This window comes from Gavia stellata, chromosome 2 (assembly GCF_030936135.1).
Source record: "Gavia stellata isolate bGavSte3 chromosome 2, bGavSte3.hap2, whole genome shotgun sequence".
Classification (NCBI taxonomy): Eukaryota; Metazoa; Chordata; class Aves; order Gaviiformes; family Gaviidae; genus Gavia; species Gavia stellata.
In genome coordinates this window covers 36,825,003-36,845,628 of record NC_082595.1, presented here as the reverse complement: position 1 = coordinate 36,845,628, position 20,626 = coordinate 36,825,003, and the positions used below count along the sequence as shown (strand labels likewise).

The 20,626-nt window shown below is 40.5% G+C and overlaps 1 protein-coding gene across 1 annotated transcript in view; it reads right to left on the bottom strand.

Moving 5' to 3' along the window:
- PRKN (parkin RBR E3 ubiquitin protein ligase) overlaps positions 1-20,626 on the bottom strand; it is a 686,369-nt gene that overhangs the window by 625,069 nt on the left and 40,674 nt on the right. Inside the window, exon 4 of the mRNA XM_059828079.1 lies at positions 17,946-18,109. Within this exon, the coding sequence (XP_059684062.1) occupies positions 17,946-18,109 (164 nt within the window). The remainder of the gene's footprint in view (positions 1-17,945; positions 18,110-20,626) is intronic.

Sequence of the window (20,626 nt, the reverse complement as noted above, 5' to 3'; positions counted from 1 at the left end):
GCAAATCTCATCTGTCTCTCATTTTACAAAAGGTTATTTCTCTCAAAATCCTCTTTCTCAAATGCTGTCTTTTCTAAATTCTAATGCAACTTCTCTCACGTAAGAGAAACCCCAGTGTTGACTGATAGTCTCCAATACAGTGCAACTTTAAAACTGCAGATACTGGCCTTACTGTGAGCTAGTGTATATCCTGCAGGGCTATTACTGTTCTCTGCTGCTAGAAAAGTTCAATTTTTAGCTTCAACTATAAATACACAATACATCACACTAAATTACCTTATAATGGAAGCAGCATGTCTCCTAATGCAGTGAAACAACAGAACATATGAAAGTTTCCACAAATGTGAATAAAGTGAACTCTCCCTCCAGTACTATATTTAATTTATTTATCAATAGCAATTTTTAAAATATTTTCTACAGTCCACAGGGGTCTTGCAAAGTCAATCCTTCTTTTTAATAGAAAAATAACATTTCTGAGAGATTTGAATTTTGTCAGGAGATAAGTAATTCACAGACTACTTTATGACTGATACATATACACCCAGAGATACAAGGAGATTAAATCCTGTGGCTACTTGAGGTATGAACCTATTCTGTGTCCATCTTCCTCCATTTGTTTCCGGAGGCTGACACTGCAGTGTTCACCAGTCAGAAATGCATCACTCCTTCAGAGAAACAGGAGAACTTTCATTTGTATTCACTTAAATAGATGATATCAGCAATGAATTCCATTGGAAATGAACATTTCTGGGGATGCTGCTTTTATTACCTCTGCAGTGATAAAAGATGGCATTTAGAGAATGGTGTCTGAAAAGCAAGTGCACAAATCATTGCAGGCATATACTGTAGGTATTAATACAGTTATGTGTTACTGCATCCAGTTTCTCCACTGTTCCGAAATGAGAATTAGAACTCATAGCTCTAATTTATAATAAGGCTAAGTACTTACCTGGCTGAATAGTGCTTATGTGGCCAACATTTCTGGTTGAAAATATATTACACCAAATCAACAGTTACCAGTTGAACCTTCCCAGATCTTGTTTCCTATAATGTATTTAGAATTGCATGCAATTCTGCAGTGCATAATTCTTCAGGTGCCTTGCTGGATTATAGGATAACAATTCCCAGTATCTGCCTTCATTATAAATGGTAGTATTGAGTATGCTGCGCAAGTTTAATATTTTGTTTCAATTACTATTGCAGGTAATGCATTCACAGCCTAGATCAAGTCAAGTAAATGAGCTGGAGTATTTCCTAAAACAGTTTCCCAGAAAATAGACTTGCATGGATTACTGCTCTTCAGTTTGGATTTCTTTCTTCTTCTTTAAAAATGTACTGAATAAAGTCCTAATCTTTTTAATTTTAAAAAAGATCACCATTTTGCAAGGGAGAAGGTTTTAATCTTATCTGATGATATGCTTAAGAAATCACTTGGGTCTGGTGACCCACTAAGTGGGTCTACCACTAAGGTAGATTTCTGCATGCAATCACATCTCTTTTGAAGACAGTAACATGTTCATCTCTGTTATTTTAGGTGTCAGGCCTTGAATGTAGTTCTTTATATTCTCCCCAGGTAGCCTTATATTGCAAATTATATTAGCACATTGACAACTTCCAATTCCAATAGTTAGTGGAATTTTTTTAAATGTTGGCTTACCAGTGGTTGCTGTCAATTCATATGCTTTTGCAATCCAATTCATTGGGTTTCCTTGTTTTTGCAGTCATCTCTAATATACCTTAACCTTCACCTTACCTCTTGCTTTCCTGCCTGGTAGAACAACCTCAGATGCTTCATGAACCCTGTCATACAACAGATGATTGTTCTTCAGTTGCTCATCTAATCTCCCTCACATTTAGTAAATGCCATATAATTAAGCATAACCCTCTCTATCAAACCTTTCAGGTCTACCTGAACCCTTTTTATCTGAAATTCCCACACTCCTCCTAGCCTTCTGATACTCAGTCTTGAAATGTTTACATCAGCATGGCATATATTTCTACATAAATCCTTTCTTCCCCTTGTTATTCTGCTGCTTTGTTGTACCACTTCCTCTTTTCCTGTGTTTGTCACAGTGGAATGTATTGAAAATCTTCCTATGACAGCACAAAAATTTATAAAATTGTTTTCAGAAAACTAACAGAAGTTTTCACTACTACTTGCTGCCCAGAAACAAAAATTACATAAAATACTACACAAAAATTCCCATATTATAAAGCTGAGTATCTTAGTACATTCAAAAGAAAGGCACTACAGTTTTCACTATTAATAAAGAAAAAGGGAACACTTTCACAAAGAATAAGGTTTCCAATGATACATATCCAATTGGTAATTTTAATTTATTTATTGTCATTTACTATCATTGAGACATTTTTGCTATAAAATTCTGACAGTAGAAACATCAAGATGCTTTAAAATTGGATTGATTCTTCCTTTCCTGATGCTCAGACACTTCAAATTAAGTGTGCTTAAGCTATAGTAATGAACATACTGGTATAAGATAAATGGTAAACAAAGCCCCAAATCACCATCTAGGGTAACGAAAATAATGCGGGAATGAAGGTTATATGATGTTGGTTAAAGAGGAAAGTAGCTATGATATTCTGTATTTAAACATATTTGCATACATTTATCTGTTCTTGCATACATTTATCTGTTTTGCACTTACAACATGCTGCATACTGTGGAAGATACAAATTATTAGATTGATATGTTAAAGATGCTATGGTAGTACAGTAAAATATTTTATAGGATAATTTGGGATGAGCTGCATAAGAAACAAATCACAAAGTCAGAGCTCTGGTATATCACACATACCAAATATATGACAATAAAACTTTTATGTTTCCATCATGCTGTTTTATGTCAAATAGTTAATATGGAAAAACTGTATTAGAAATGTTTTTGAAGTTTAAAGATGCTTCATCATTGGTATCTTTTTTTATATTAAATCTACCATAAAACTAGCAACTGTGGTGTCACACACACGTCTCTTCATGAGAAGTGTAACCTCATCAACTAAAAAATTGCCAACATTTACATACCTTTACAAAATGACCTGAAATAATACGATAACCTTTTATACATTATCACACGTATATATATATATAGACAAACTGATACGAAGATATGCGTGAAGTCAAATATCTCACAAGAGGGCCTGGCTGTTTACTTGACAGGAACACAGCTGTGTGAGATCACAGAATCATAGAATACCAGGTTGGAAGGGAACTCAAGAATCATCTGGTCCAACCTTTCTTGGCAAAAGCACAGTCTAGACAAGATGGCCTAGCACCCTGTCCAGCCAAATCTTAAAAGTGTCCAATGTTGGGGAATCCACCACTTCCCTTGAGAGATTATTCCAATGGCTGATTGTTCTCATTCTGAAAAATTTTCCTCTGTGTCCAGTTGTAATCTCCCCAGGAATAACTTGTACCCATACCCCTCATCCTTTCCATGTGACTCCTTGTAAAAAGGGAGACTCCATCTTCTTTGTAGCCACCCTTTAAATACTGGAACATGGTGATAAGGTCTCCCTGAAGCCTTCTTTCCTCAAAGCTGAACAAACCCAGTTCTCTCAGCCTTTCCTCATATGGCAGGCTTCCCAGTCCATTGATGATCTTTGTGGACCTTCTCTGGACACTCTCCAGTCTGTCCACATCTTTTTTGTATAGCAGGGACCAAGACTGAACATAGTATTCCAGGTGTGGCCTGACAAGTGCTGAGTAGAGTGGGATAATGTTTTCTTTATCTCTGCTGGTGGTGTCCTTGTTGATGCAACCCAGCATCTTGTTGGCTTTCTTTGCCACAGCAGCATACTGTTCGCTCATATTGAGCTGCTTGTTCACCAGGACCTCCAGGTCCCTTTCCACAGAGTTGCTCCCAGGCCGGTAGATCCCAGCCTGTGCTGCACTCCTGTATTACGTTTTCCCAGGTGCAAGACCTTACACTTGTCCTTGTTGAACTTCATAAGGTTTTTGCTAGCCCACTCTTCCAGCCTACCCAGGTCTTCCTGCAGGGTGGCTCTCCCTTCCCAAGTGTTCACTTCCCCACTCAGTTTGGTATCATTGGCAAAATTCATCAGGGTACACTTGATCCCATCATCCAGATCTCTTATGAAGATATTAAGCAGCGTTGGGCCTAATATCGATCCCTGGGGGATCCCACTTGTGACAGGTTGCCAGTTTGAAAAGGAGCTATTTACCACCACCCTGTCAGCCAGTTCCCCACCCACCGCACAGACGACTTGTCTAGACCGTAATGCATCAGTTTCTCTAGGAGGAGGCTGTGGAAAATCGTATTGAAAGCCTTGGAGAAATCCCGGCAGACAATGTTCACCACTTGTTCCTGCATTAACCAAGCAGGTTACTTTCTTGTAGAAGGTGATCAGGTTTGTCAAGCATGATTTGCCCTTGGTGAATCCATGCTGGCTTTTCCCAATCACGTGCTTCATTTGACTTGTGATAGCCCTCAGGAAGATTTGTTCCATAACTTTCCCAGGGACTGAAGTAAAACTGATGGGCCTATAATTTATTGGATCCTCCTTTAAGCCCTTCTTGTAGATGGGGGTGACATTAGCCTTCTTCTGGGACATCCCCCAAGCTCCATGACTTCTCAAAGATTATGGAGAGCGGCCTTGCAACGACGTCAGCCAGCTCTCTTAACACCCTCCGGTGGATAGTCAGGTCCCATCGATTTGTAGGGGTCAAGCTCCTGTAGTAGTTCACATATCAACTCTTCCTTCACTGACAGCAGGTCTGTGTTTGCATCAATCTGGATTTTTGTTCCCCAGGTCTGGGGCCCAACAGTGCTGGTAAAGACAGAGGTGAAGAAAGTGTTGAGAACCTCTGCCTTTTCAGTGTTGTTGGTGACTAATTCACCTCTCCTGTTTATCAGTGGGCCAATATTTTCCTTCTGTCTCTGCTTGTTGTTTACGTACCTGAAGAACCCTTTCTTGTAGTTTTTGACATCTCTGGCCAATTTCAATTTGAGCAGAGCATTTGCTTTTCTAACTGCATCTCTGCACGCCCTGACAATGCCCTTGTAGTTCTCAATGGGTATTCATCCGCTTTTCCATCTCTGATATGCTTCTCTTTTGGTTTTGAGCAGACTCAGAAGCTCGCAGTTAAGCCAAGGGGGTCTCTTGCTCCACCTACTTCCCTTACCTTTAAAGGAGATGAACTGTTTTTGCGCTTCCAGGAGAGGGTTCTTGAAAAACTCCCAGCACTCACTGGCTCCTTTATCCTCCACGGAAGCTTCCCACAGAATCCCTCCCAGCTGAGCTCTGAGCAAGCTGAAGTTTGCTCTTCTAAAATCTAAAGCCTTTGTCTTAGTACTAACCTTCAGCATGCACAGCAGGATCCCAAATTCCACAATATTGTGATCACTGCAGCCAAGGCTATCACTATCCGAGATATTACAAAGCAGGTTTTCCTGGTTTGTGAGTAGCAAGTCCAGCAGTGCCTCATTCCTGGTTGGCATCTAACATTTGTATGAGGAAGCAGTCCTCTACGTGCTCCAGAGCTTGATGGGTGACATCTGAGCTGCTGTATTGTTCTTCCAACAAATGTCTGGGTAGTTGAAGTCACCCATAAGAACGAGGTTCTGTTGACCTGAAGCTTACTTAAGTGACCCAAATATTGCTTCATTGGCCTTATCCTCTTGGTTTGGAGGTAGGTAGCGGATACCTACTGTAAGATCCCCCTTGGAGATGACCCTTCTGATCTTGATCCAAAGGCATTCAATAGGGCTTCCACAATTGCCGTAGTTGAATTCTATACATTCAAGGTTCTCCTTAACATAAAGCACGACTCCTCCTCTTCTTCCTTGCCTGTCTTTACAAAACAGCCTATAGCCATCCATCACGATCCTCCAGTCACGTGACTTGTCCCACCATGTTTCAGTTATTCCTACGATACCCTAACTTCCTGACTGCTTGCAGAGCTCCAGTTCCTCCTGTTTGTTCCCCAGGTTGTGTGCAATGATATACACACACTTGAGGTGGTTGGTCTTTTGGTTCTCATCTTGGGAGGCCGCTAAGGAACATTTGTCACTGCTCTGGTTGGCCTGGCTTATTCACCAGTTGGTTGCAATGGCGCGAGCATTGTCACTTTGGACCCCGCCCCTCGAGTCCTTCAGTTTAAAGCCTGCCTCACCAAGTTGGCCAGCCTGCTGCCAAAGGTGCTCTTGCTTCTGCTAGACAGCTGGATCCCATCCCTCCCTAACAGGCTATAGTCACTGAAGAACGTCCCATTGTCATAAAAGCCAAAACCCTCATGACAGCGCCAGCCACAAAGCCAGAAGTTGATTTGCAGTACTTGTTGATTTCTGGCTGCACCCTTTCTTGTAAATGGTAAAATGGAAGAAAGATAATTTGGGCACCAATACTTTTCTCTTGCACCCCCGGGGCTTTGTAGTCATCCTTGATTCTTCCCAGGTTCTGGTTTGCGGTGTCATTCGTGCCCACATGAAAGAGTAGCAATGGAGAGTAGTCTGTGCTCTTGACAACTTGTGACACTCTCTTGGCAACATCTCGGACCTTAGCTCCTGGAAGGCAGCATACCTCTCGTGGCTCCCTGTCAGATGACAATCCTCCCCAGATTTTCCACAAGGCCCCCTCCCCTACCTGCAGATTATCCTGTAGCTCCTATAGCCTCCTGCAGATGTGTCAGCTTCTTGGTTAGACACAAGATCAGAAAACAGGGAGGTCATCAGTTAGTACAGAAGCACATCATCCAATGAGAAACAGAAATCATAGGTAGAAGAAAATGTCAGCTCATCGGCAGGTACAGCAGATCTGCAAGGCAACTTAGTTTTCTCATTCTTTCCCCCCCTTTATTTCACAGGCTAGGAAAGGGAAAAATTAGAAAGAACATTTAGTTTCCTAAGCTGCCTTAACAATGCAACGGGCAACAGATACTGGTTGGAAACAGGATTTCAAACAACTGGAATTGATTGGGAGAGGCAGAAATGGAAGCAGGAAAAGTGGGAAACTAGTAAGAAAAGCAATACAAGTGAGGAAAACACTCATCAGCTCATTCAGGAACAGCACTAGAAACTGGACTCAGCAGGAATGGGAGTCACATCTGTACTTCTATGGATGGAAGGTACAGCATTTCACACTAGCTGAGGAGCTTCACCAGGACAGAAACGATTTTGTGTGTGTGAAAGATAAAAAGAGAGAGAGAAAAAGAGGGAGAGAATGAGTGAGAGAGAAAATGAGAGGGAGAGAGAATGAGAGGGAGAATGCTGGCTCATGGGAAGTCAATGGCATCACTTTCACTAAATCAATGGTACCAATGTTTTACCTGAAAAAATGAAATAACAACCTGCTCTGTGTATGAAGAAAGCGAAAATTATTTCATTTGTGGAACAGGTACTTTTGCTGCTTTATTTAGTCTAAATGAGGACAGAAAATTGTATTGCTCTGTTGTTCTGCTTATTAGTGATTTTTTTTAAACACTTCACATTCATTTCTTCAACAGGCGTTCAGAGTTCATAAGAAAGCTTCTACGAATTGTAAATTCATTGAAGGTTGCTCCAATGAAATTACATATAAGGAATTACATACCTACTTTTGCTTCAATAACTCCTAAAACAATTGTCTTCTTTCTTTTTAAGCCTGTGTTGGTGTTACTTTTTTAGGATGATCAACATTATTTCCTTTCATGAAGCCTTTGCTGTCATAATGGCTTGATTTACCAGACACCAGGCCTGCTGGTAACAGATGGGAAAAGCCTGTATCACAGGGGGAAGAGGGTTCTAGGGCAAGAGTTAGCAGGGCTCATTCAGAGAGCTTTAAACTAGATTTGAAGGGGGACGAGGAGGTAACTGGGCTTGCTAGAGAGGCGCCTGGGTATAGTAGCTCAGCACTTGTGGGGCAGCGTGCTAGTATTTTTGAGAACCAGAAGGCCTACCACCCCTCAAGTGTGAAAATTACACACATAACTCCCTCTCTGAAACACTTATACACCAATGCATGCAGCATGGGGAATAAACAGGAAGAATTAGAGGTCTGTGTGCAGTCACAGGGCCATGATCACATTGCTATTACTGAGACATGGTGGGATAGCTCACATGACTGGAACACTGTCATGGGTGGCTATGTTCTTTGTAGGAAAGATAGGCCAGCAAGTCGAGGTGGTGGAGTTGCTCTTTATGTGAGAGAGCAACTGGAATGTATTGAGCTTTCCCTGGGGGTGGATGATGAGCAAGTTGAGAGCTTGTGGGTAAGGATTAAGGAGCAGGTGAATATGGGAGACACTGGTGTGAATGTTTATTACAGGCCAGCTGATCAGGATGGGGAAGCTGATGAGGCCTTCTACAGACAGCTGAGAGTCACCTCACAATCACAGGCCTTGGTTCTCATGGGGGACTTCAAACACCCTGGTATCTATCTGCTGGGAAGGCTACACAGCCAGGCATGTACAGTCCAGGACGTTCCTCCAGTGTATTGATGATAACTTTCTGACTCAGGTGGTGGAGAAGCCAACAAGGAGAGGTGTACTACTGGAACTAGTACTGACAAACAAAGAGGGACTGGTGGAGGACATTAAGGCTGGGGGCAGCTTTGGCTGTAGCGATCATGAGAAGATAGAGTTTAGGATCATGTGCAGTATGCACAAAACGACAAGTAGGATTGCAGCCTTGGACTTCAGGAGGGCTAACTTTGATCTTCTCAAGGAACTGCTTGGAGAAATCTCATGGGTTAGGGCTCTAGAGGGTAGGGGGGCTCAAGAGAGCTGGGTGATATTCAAGTCCCACTTCCTCCAAGCTCAGGATCGGTGTATCCCTAAGAGCAAGGGAAGCAGCAGACCTGCATGGTTGAGCAAGAAGCTTCTGAAAAAGCTCAAGTGGAAGAAGGAAGTCTACAGTATGCGGAAGAAGGGACTGACCACTTGGGAAGATTACAAGAATGCTGTCAGAGTATGCAGGGATGAAACGAGGAAAGCCAAGGCCTCCTTGGAATTAAACCTGTCAAGGGATGTCAAGGTCAACAGGAAGGGTTTCTTCAAGAACATCGGAGGCAAAAGGAAAACTAGAGCAAATGTGGGCCCACTGTTGAATGAGACAGGTGCCATGGTGACAGATGATGCAGAGAAGGCGGAGTTACTGAATGCCTTCTTTGCTTCAGTCTTTACTGCTCTGGCCAGCCCTCAGGCGTCCCAGACTTTGGAGGTAACAGAGAAAGTCTGGAAGAAAGAAGACTTTCCCTTGGTTGAGGAGGATCAAGTTAGAGACCAGTTAAGTAAACTGGATGTCCACAAGTCCATGGGTGCTGAGGGGATGCACCCACGAGTGCTGAGGGAGCTGGAAGAAGTCATTGCTGGGCCACTTTCCATCATCTTTGAAAGGTCCTGGAGAACAGGCGAAGTGCCTGAGGACTGGAGGAAAGCCAGTGTCACTCCAGTCTTCAAAAAGGGCAAGAAGGAAGACACAGGAAACCACAGGCCAGTCAGCCTCACCTCCATCCCTGGAAAGATGATGGAACAGCTCATTCTGGGCATCACCTCAAAGCATCTGGAGGAAAAGGAGGTTATCAGAAGTAGTCATCATGGATTCACCAAGGGCAAGTCATGTCTGACCAATCTGATAGCCTTCTACAATGGCATGACTGGATGGATAGATGAGGGGAGGGCAGTAGATGTTGTCTACCTTGACTTCAGCAAGGCTTTCGACTCTATCTCCCACATCATCCTCACAGGCAAGCTTAGGAAGTGTGGGTTAGATGAACGGACAGTGGGGTGGATTGAAAACTGGCTGATAGATAGAGCTCAGAGGGCTGTGATTAGTGGCACAGAGTCTAGTTGGAGGTCTGTAACAAGTGGTGTTCCCCAGGGGTCAGTACTGGGTCCAGTCTTGTTCAATATATTCATTAATGACTTGGATGAAGGGATAGAGTGTGCCCTCAGCAAGTTTCCTGATGACACAAAACTGGGAGGAGTGGTGGACACACCAGAAGGCTGCGCTGCCATTCAGCATGACCTGGACAGGCTGGAGAGTTGGGCAGAGAGGAACCTTATGAAATTTCACAAAGGCAAGTGTAGGGTACTGCACCTGGGGCGGAATAACCCCATGCATCAGTACAGGTTAGGGGCTGACCTGCTGGAGAGCAGCTCTGTATAAAGGGACCTGGGAGTCCTGGTGGACAACAGGATGACCACGATCCAGCAATGTGCCCTTGTGGCCAAGAAGGCCAATGGCATCCTGGGGTGCATCAAGAAGAGTGTGGCAAGCAGGTCGAGGGAGGTTATCCTCCCCCTCTACTCTGCCCTGGTGAGGCCACATCTGGAGTGCTGTGTCCAGTCTTGGGCTCCCCGGTTCAAGAAGCACAGGGAACTGCTGGAGGGGATACAGCAAAGGACTACCAAGATGATTAGGGGACTGGAACATCTTTCTTATGAGGAAAGGCTGAGGGACTTGGCTCTTTTTACTCGGGAGAAGAGAAGACTGAGGGGGGGATCTTATTAATGCTTATAAATTCTTAAGGAGTGGGTGTCAGGAGGATGGGGCCAGTCTTTTTTAAGTGGTGCCCAGTGACAGGACGAGAGGTAACGGGCACAAACTTGGTCATAGGAAGTTCCATCTAAACATGAGGAGGAACTTCTTTACTCTGAAGGTGGCAGAGGACTGGAACAGGCTGCCCATAGAGGTTGTGGAGTCTCCTTCTCTGGAGATATTCAAAACTTGCCTGGACACATTCCTGTGCAATCTGCTCTAGGTGAACCTGCTCTGGCAGGGGGGTTGGACTAGATGATCTCCAAAGGTCCCTTCCAACCCCTATCATTCTGTGATTCTGTGATAATGCAACAACTCTTCTTTTTATTTCTTGTCTTCTTCCCTCCCCCCCAACAAAGGCACTCCTAACAGGGACAATTCTGTGTCTCCTAGAGTATGGAGGTTCGTCTGTGATGAAAACTGTAATCAGATATGAAGCATTTAAGTTTCCCTCCCACATTTTCAATTACAATGAGAAAGCTTGAAAAACAAATATAAAAGAAGAAGGAAACCCAGAATGGTTTACTAAATAGCTGTGTGACCTTGATAATTACAAACATGAATGTATTACAGATGACATTTCAGACCATCAGAGCTGTAAAAATTTAAATAAGTAAAATTAAGACTAAAGCAAAGAAATTATAATGGCAAGGGACTGCATTCCAGCTTTCTATTGAGGACGCATATTTGGTATGCTACCTGCTATTTTAAAATATATTTCCAACACTGAAGTTTCCAACTCTTCCTTTACGATTTTATTTTCCAGACACAGAATTCTGAATGTTAAAAAATAATCTAGATACTCTGTCCCAATCTGCCATTTCTTAATCCAGTATTTTCACTATGTAAGGTGTTAAATAAATGCTATTTTTCTTTTTTTAACACACAACGAGTATTTGTCAATGATTGTTCTATTTTCATTATGAATTAGAAAATACATAGTCTCTATGGATCCTTACTTATAAATGTAGTCTACCAGAATTTTAGGGAAAAAGGAGGAAGAAGGAAGGAAATATCCCTTTTACCTTTGAACTTCTGCTAATTCAACTACAGTTTTTGGTAATGGTGTGCAATATGCTAGACACTTTTTCACCAGAGCAATTTAGAAAGGTGATGAATGAAAGATGTGGGCTGACCTTTCTTCTACTGTCATGATTTACAAACTCATAAAAGTTATTGCTCACTGCCACCACTCCAACAACTACAGCTTTTTGAAGTTTTTTCTTGCACATTTTCCCTCCTGAAACCTAAAGCAGGATCCAAATCAAAAAATGGACAGCATTGTAAACATATGAATTGGATTATATTCATGACAAGGGAGAAAGATTCAACAAGTGCCCATCTAATGCAAGTATTCAGGTAGAAAACAAAAGCACATCTAATATTAGTGCAATTTTCAAGATAATTTCATTCTGAAACACTATATATGTCTTCAGAAGAACTACAGTGGTCTGCCAGAGGAGTTTCTTATCAACATACTGTATTTTGTGAAAATAGTATTGGGGTTTCTCTATCAGTCTCATGCAAAGCAACTGCTCTTTCAGAAATGGATTTCATAAAATTCACTTAATGGCCTCAATGTAGTGAATTTTAACTGCCTAAGAGAAATGAAGTTTAAAAAACAAAATTCATCTGCTGCCTGAACATGTTCTCACATACAAGAAAGTAATAACAACCACAGATGGAATGGAAATTAATTCAATAGACTCCCAACTTACTGAAACTGTGAGCAAAGTGGAAAACAAAAGAAAAACACATTCAGAAATTTGAAAATTATTCTAAAAGGGCAATCAGGTCATTCAGAAATAGTATGAGTCAGTAAGACTCCTATAAGAATACTGGCACCAGCAACCCTATTCCAGGGAACCATGAACCAGATTTAGCGGACAACACAGAATTCGTCTAGGTACCAAAACCCAGATACTTCTAGGAATTAAATACAAACTTATAGAGAATGCACACTGCAGAAAGTTTGCAAAGAAAACCCTGTCATACTTCCTCCTCAACCATCAGCAGGCCAACTAAAATACACACAAAATGTCAGAAGAATCCAGAAGGTACCAGCAAAGTTCAAGGCCATCCTAGGTGCTGCAGCCCACTCAAACATGGCCCATTCACTTTCTGGAGTTACCAAACTACTTGAAGATAATTTATCCCTTATTTGGCTATAGTTAAATCTTTTTCATAGTCTCCTACTTCCAGGAGAAACTTAAGATAAAAAGAACAGAACAGCAATGCATTTAAAAGCAGAATGGAAATGTGTTACGGGTCTCAAAGTTCTAATTTATTAATGCACTTAGATCTTGATCTGCCAGAACAAGTAACGAGCAATGTATTCTCTTAAAAAGATATAGAAAATCTGTAGACCTCAGCTGGCCCTGACTTAATTTCATACTAAATCTGGCTACATGGTACTTTCCACATGCATTATGGGCATATAATACCATGAGGTCCATCACAAGTCTTGGAAAAACTTACTCAACGTATAGAGTCTCTGGTGTCACATACAGTGAGTCTGCAGCCACCAAAAGAAGCAAGAGTGAGCAGCACTGTTATCCACTCATTTAGCCAAGTCCATATTACCTGGCCACACAGATGGCATCTTTAGATTTCCTTTATTACTATAATATACCTAAGTATTCTTCAGCTGTTTTGAAGAAGTGCAATATGCATTTCTTCCAGCTTTACAAGTAAGAAAAGATCCACAGGTCGATCAAATATTGACCCAAAATACTGATTTAAACACACACACGTAAAATAATTTTCTCTTTGAATTTTGCATAGGATGATTGATTCAGTTAGGATGTCTGTGAGCAAATCTCTCCAAACAGCATTTACATATGCAAATGTTGGCTCAACTGTATTCTGTAACCCTCAAAACTGCTGAATATCAAAGATGTTCCTGTGAGTGACTTGGTATCCTATATATAAAAGTGTAGGTTTTAACAAAAGGCATTACTTGTGCATGTCAAAAGACCCATTCCAATCTTAGTATTCACAGGTTTATAACTAAAGTTGAGCACATGCGGTTTTTTTGATGATTAGAGACACATTTTGCAGTGTGTCACCTGGTTTCTCCTTTGTACCTTCAGTAAACTGAAACAGAGAAATACAAGAACTGCTGGAAGAGCTAAGCTGTGCTTAGACAGTAAGAAAGTCTCCATACATTTAGGTACACAAGGTCCTTCAATAAAATGCAAAGTTCCATTGTTCAAATACCTGTTTCTGCTAAAAAAGCTGTTCACTGAGAGCAATGGTATTAATGATACCCTATTTTCATAAATATTTAAAATGTGAGAGATATAAACTGAGACCAGTTGTCACAAGGTGCTGTCTCTGTCCTTGAGCTTTTCACACAACAGCACTGGAAAGTGCTTTCAGTAGAACCAGGTGCCCTCTGGATTGACCTCTAATGTTCACTATTCAGAAACCCTTCCACAACAAAGCATACTCTTTCCAAAGCACTGTCAAATTGCAGCATGCTAACATGACTTACAACACCATTTCTCCTCTACCACTTCTCTTTTCCCTCCTCTGTGGAGATGATCATCTATGTTGCTACTCCAGTTATGCCATTCCTTTTTACTCATTTTCAGTTATGCTCATCAGCTCACACACCAGTGTTTAACAATACTTCTAGTCATGTTTGTTTGTTTCTTGAATGCATGTATAAATAATTTTAGGAAAACACCTACATGGATGGATGCAGTCAAAGCCAAATTCATGTGAAGCCTATGCTCCAAGCCTCGAGCCTATGCTCCAGTCAAATACAAGCTAACTGATTTAGAAGCTGTCTCAGTGGAGCACTGCAGTAAAGCTAACAAGTCCTGCTACCAATCACATGCTTAGTCATCTTCTGTTTCAAAGAACTGTATTTTCTACATTTACCTCACAGAGTAAACACTGTTGAAAAGAAATGGTACTGGATTGGGAAACAGAAGACTTAATTCTGTGCCTGTTTTGCTACTAACTGTGCACAAGCCAGGCTACTGATTCCCATCACATTGTTTGTCTGCCTTATTAATTTACACCATAAGCTCTGCAAGGCAGGGAATATCTCTTACAAACTATTTGCAAAGAGCTTCTTCACACAAGGGGATTCTGAGTTCTCCGAGAAAGGGCAAGCCTGTACTAATATAATACTGATTCTATTATCAGTAGTAAATTTCAAATTGTTTGCACTGAGCAAAATTGTGCATCAATAAATATTACATATTTTGCTTCCAGAAGGCTTGTTAACTAATTTTGCCATTCTTGGAGGCAAGGACAACATTATTGTAAGCAGTCATCTCCCGATACAATACTTCAATGTTCCTGATATGCAGCTACCTACCGTTTATTCCTTTGGTGACTTTGTTATGGTTCTGTTCTTCTTTCGCCCTTATGATTGCCACAGGAAGATTTTACCACTGTTCTCATGTACTCATGACAGCCTTCTGAAAGAATTCCTATTTTGGGTATATATTAATTAATTACTTCTATTCATTCCAAAGTGAACTGTAATCAGCAGGGAGCTCTTCATCATTCTTCGGAATATTTAGCACCCTTAAAGTGACACCATTTGCTGTGCTTTTAGGAAGCAGCTTATTACTCTAATTCCTTCTTATGAGATCCAAATTTTGCAGGTCTCATTCTTCATCCAGTCATTACCAATCTTTCTCTACCATGGCTCTAATTTCACTACTTGCCCCTCAGTCACTAGCTAAGATACTGATCTCCCCTGTGCACAGCTGAATCAGTGTCTAATCTTCCTCTCTTTTTTCAAGCACAAAACACTTATCTGAGGTACCAAATTAAATGTATCCACACATACTTCTTTTCGATCCTTCTACAATATTTTTACTGTTGTTGTTGATATCAAATTACTTATTTAAGATCTCAAGTTGGCACTTCCTTTCTTTTAATAATTTCTCTTTAATGTTTGTCCATTCCAGCTTAATTTCTTTTTTACAGGTTTCAGCTACCATGAAAGATTTTTCCTTCTCCAAACGCAGCTTTCACATTCTCATTTATGTTTTGTATCAGCTGCCTGAGATCCTAAAGTAGCTGTCAAGCCAAATCTAGTTGTTCTGTGAGCTGTGAAACCAATAAAGTTTGGTTTCCTGGACTATTTCCTATATCCCTGCTCCACACTCCTGCAATTACTGCAACTTTTCCCATGTCCTCTATAATCTCATTATCTGTAATACTATCAGTTCTCCTTCCTGACATCTAGATTCTCCCACAGTATCTTGGGCAAATAAGTTCACAAGTAATTTACAAAAAACGGAAGGACAAAATAGTCTTACTAGAAATTCTATGTTACCATAAAATAAAATAAAATAACTTAAAAGCATCAACTGAGTACAAATCTGTTGTATTTTTCTGCAGGCAAATCTGTAGGTCTAGAAAACAAGAGCTAGTTAATTTGCTTGCATGTGATGTTAACTCTGAAATTACAGATGCAACATAAATGACAGCAGTTAGTATTTCACTAGCACTCAAATTTTACTAGCGTTCAGCTTCTTATGCAAAAAGCCCCAAACAGCCTACCATAGAAACTCAAATGCCTCAAACCCTCAACTATTCTTCTGCTGACAAATTTCCACAATAAATAAATACACATACGCAATATATGACAGAAAAAACTGCAGACACACAAGCAGAGTAAAATACACATAATTAAATATCAAGAATAAAAATGTAGTTGATACACTGCTGATGATATTAATCATTGCAATATTTAAGACACTTAAATACAGAAGTATGGATTATACCATCTGAAACTGTTTTTGAACTGCTTTAGAAGCCGAGAGTCAAAGCAATGAGTCTAAGTCCAGTTTACTAAATAATAAAAAGTCTTGACTACACATGGTAATTCTGACATTCCAATGAAATGACTTAAGTCATTAGCAAGCCTGTATATTTGGAAAGCAATTTTTAATTTACCCTGGCAACAGACTGTATGTTGGAGCCAACAATAAACTTGGTTGCAAGTGTAAAATTGGGCTCAGAATCTGTGTTTCATGCTGACATAAAATGGTAGTAACACCAATACCTACAGCTTCACAGGAAATGCTAAGTGGTTCAGAAGCTTGTGATAGAACAACACAAGACACCCAAATCTAGCAACTGGCAACTGACAACTTCTACAATTCACATTATATATTTTTTAATCATATTTTCATATATATGTCTTAATAAATAAGTGAAGCACATTGCCATTTATGCCCTGAATATATGCATCAACACTATCCACACGTGACGCATTGGAGACTGACAACAATTTGCATTTCTATATCTTCCTTTGTGTGCTGAAACTCCCTAAAACCCTTTGCAAAGCAATAAATATCATACCCAAGGAGAAATAGTGATAGGTCGTCAATACAGTACTGACTTTCTGTACCCAGGCTTAGCAGCCATTCTAAGTACAGCAATACTTCTGAAATATGAGTGCCAATTAATCTGAAATATTTCTGCCTGCGAGGGATCTTTTATATAATCACCTGCAGTACTACAGATTGCATCTGCAGTTCTTTGATACGACTGCAGAAGGACAGCAATTTCATTAAATCAGTATTTGCACTCTGTCGAAAGGCAGGTAGGTTTCCCCAAGTTCCCCAAATGTTTTAAATGTGTGATCTTATGCTAAGCCCTGGCTATCTGAGTGAACTGCCAAATCCATATACAGGATAAACAAAAACATTTATAAAGCAGCTGTGGCAGCGCTGGTAATGGTAGCAAAGACAACAAGGAAGAGAAAGTTGAACCTCTTTCCATGCTTACTACTGCTCACCACAGATGAACAGCCCTCTGCATTTATTGAAGAGAACAGTTAGCTAACCTTCAGGACCTGAAATTCAGATACCTACTTATAGCCACTCTTCCATGCTCCCTGCTACTCTCTTAGCTTCACACGTTTATGAGTTCAGTGGTTTGGAGTACACTTCTGTGGGCTTTCTGATCTGGAACCATCCCTCCAGCAGCACATTTACCTGCACGCATGCGCAGCAGCACACAGAGCAGCAGCAGCCCTGTAGCTATCCTCCAGGGGTCACAATTGGGTCACAAATTCTATAAAATGTGATGACTGTGCAACCTGATTTACAGCAATTTATTCACATCCTTCTTCATTAAGATTCAAATGGAATAAGTAAGATAGAAATTGAACAGATACAGAAATTGTGCATGGCTTGCTTCGGTAGTCAGTAAACATTTATTCACGAGGCACAGCTCTCTCTTGTGCACTCTCTCTCGTATTCTCTCTCTTCCCCTATTCTTCCTGCTTGCTGTTTTAATGCATAATTAAGAAGGTCAGAATTAATGAAGCAGTGTGGAGTAAAGTTCAAGGAATCCCCAGGCACTATTTATTCTATTAGATCTCAGGCATGAATGTCAGATTGGCAGCATTAGAGGAAGAGGCAGTGTAGCTGGCAGCAGTCCAGGAGCGAAGCTACCAAGGGAGACTTACCTGCAGTGTCAAGTCATTGCTGAGCTCCCTCCCTGCAAAAATCACCCGCAGCTGGTCAGCTGGAACTCCCTGTCGCTGGGCAACCGCCTCCTTCAGCTGGAGGATGCTGGCGTCCGAACCAATCTCCACTGGGAAGCCATGGCTGGAGTTGAACCTGACAAACACTGAACAAGAGCAAAACACCTTTTAAAGCGAGTATTTCTCATGAGGTGTTTGTACTAGAGTGACTATGAGAGGCTTACTCTTCGATTTCAGGGAGCATGTACTATTTTCAGAGAAAAGCTATTAATGCTGCATAGTACCATTTTGAACCCCATCACAGAACAGTTAGTGACCAATAAGCAAAAACCACGTGTTTCCCCTTGGCAGTGTTAGAAATTACAGAGAACGCTCAGAATCAAAAGAGACCCAGCTAGGCAGATGTCTAAGCAGTCGCTAATTGACACAATAGATTTTCAGTTCAGTCCTAACCTTAGCGAGCTGGGGGCACACTCTTTCTGTGCCCCTCGTGCTGTTCCCCACTGCATATAACAAATAAATGAAGGAAACTGAGGCATGCTTTAGAGCCAAAACGCATTAAATAATACAAGGGAAAACAATTCCTTGTTACACAGTAAATCACTGTCCTATAAACTGGTTTCCCACAGATATGATTCTACAGAAGATAATGATAGAGAGAAAATCACAGACTAGCAGAAATGTTTGTGAGTGTTGTATTAGAGCGTGGTCTTTTCAGAGTTCACTAAAATATCTGCAGTACATAACTCCTGCCAGCATCCACCTTCATTGCAGAAAATCACTGCTGCGCCAGTCATATCATTTTTAGAGCTGCAGCAACTGGTTTATACATTCAGAGAAGTCTGGCAAATAAACCCATAAGCTTCCTGCCATTCAGCTGGCAGAGCTGGTTTTCATAAGGAGTCTGAATGTGCTCATTGAACCCATGGTCAGGGGAATGAAGACAAGAACTATGTAACAGGAAAAAAAACTCATTACATCCATATCAGTCACGGAAATTGTATGAACAGTAGACATGTCCCCAGTGGACCGCTTCAACCAATAACTCCACAGACAGGAAGCAAAGGAATTAGCAAAACCAAATATAAAAAAAAAATTCATTTCTATCAATTAGATAGTGGGTACCTGTCACCCAAAATGCTTGGGTATTGACTGTAACAACCAGTCTTCTTAAAGATTTATTTCCTATTCCCACTGCAATGTTTTAGTTGAAGACGTTATTCCTTTGCATTTTTGATGACTGACAGAAGCATAAGCTCAAAAGTATTTCTATAGTTTAAAGAAATAACTATTTTTAAAACTGAAAATTGGATCTTTATGATTTTTCAAACACATAAAGTCTACCTGACCACTTCAAAGTTGTCAGATTCTTCAAGAGTATTTGAATATGGCTAAGAATGCTGCCATTGTTTTGCTGAGCAATGAATGTTGCAAATATCTGCAATTTCACATCTTCAATTCAGATTTGGCTAATCGTTAAGGGACAAGGCCATATACCAATCAAATTTTACACAACATTTTAAGTTTTGCACTTGAAAGTACCCTCTTAATGTACTAAAATGCAGGGCAGGATTGCATAATGCTGTGCCAGGCAGTGTGTAGTACATATGCCCTGCAGTGTGTTACACAGTCTGCTGTGGTACATCTCGTTACTGGTTCTGATTTCTATTTAAAGGTGTTCTGAAAAAAACCTAAACTGTGCAAGCTGTATATTCAGACTGTTCAGAAAAAAGAGCAGAATTTCAATTTTATTTTGGTTGTGGTTTGGAAAGTAAAGGAGGACTTAGATGACAAAAAGTAGTTCCAGCTAATGGGAACTGAACATTTCCCATCTTTCTAGAACACTCATAATGCTCCACTGCAAATAACTTTATCTGGGCCAGTAGCAAAACATACAGTTAAATCAATGTGGAATATACTTTTTTAATATGCTAAGCTCTGACAATCTGACTATGTGCATATTTTTTTTAAATACGTTTATATAGGTATGCTCGCATACACACATAAAATGCATACATGTGCATCTCCAAAGACTTCTTCCTAACTAATAAATAATCCTCTTTGTCTTTATTCTTATGAAAGCCAGTGCTATTGTTTTTTGAAATGAAATAAAGTTAGCAAGTGCATTGACTCTGCAAATCAAATGTGCTGGTAAGAGGAAAGTGCTTGATAAAAGAAGCATAAACAAGTGGAGTGTCATTTAAATTAAATATAGAGCAGTACTCATGTTTAAAGACAGTATAAATCCAATCTTCCCTCAAATAAGTTTATTTTTATTCAATTCCAACAGGTATACTCTCCTCCTCCCAACATGTACAAGGTAGCAGAAGTTTCAGTCTCACAATTGTAACCACAAGCAAACATGGGAAACGGGTGTGTGAGTGCAACGTTTTCTACTGCACAGCAAAGATTACAACTACTCTCTTACAAGCCTGAAGAGTTAACTCAGAAAAATGCTAGAATGCCAAACTTTGCTTGCTGGAAAGTTCTAATCCACAACTATTTTGCCCTTAAACACATTTATTCTATTATAAAGTCTGCAATCCACCAACTCTTTTTAATGTAAAAGAACAGAAGGGACCTTTGCTTACTTGCAAAGAGCATAAAAAGATTAAATACAAAACTTCAGTCCGTGGCATAAACCAGAATTTCATCAATATAAT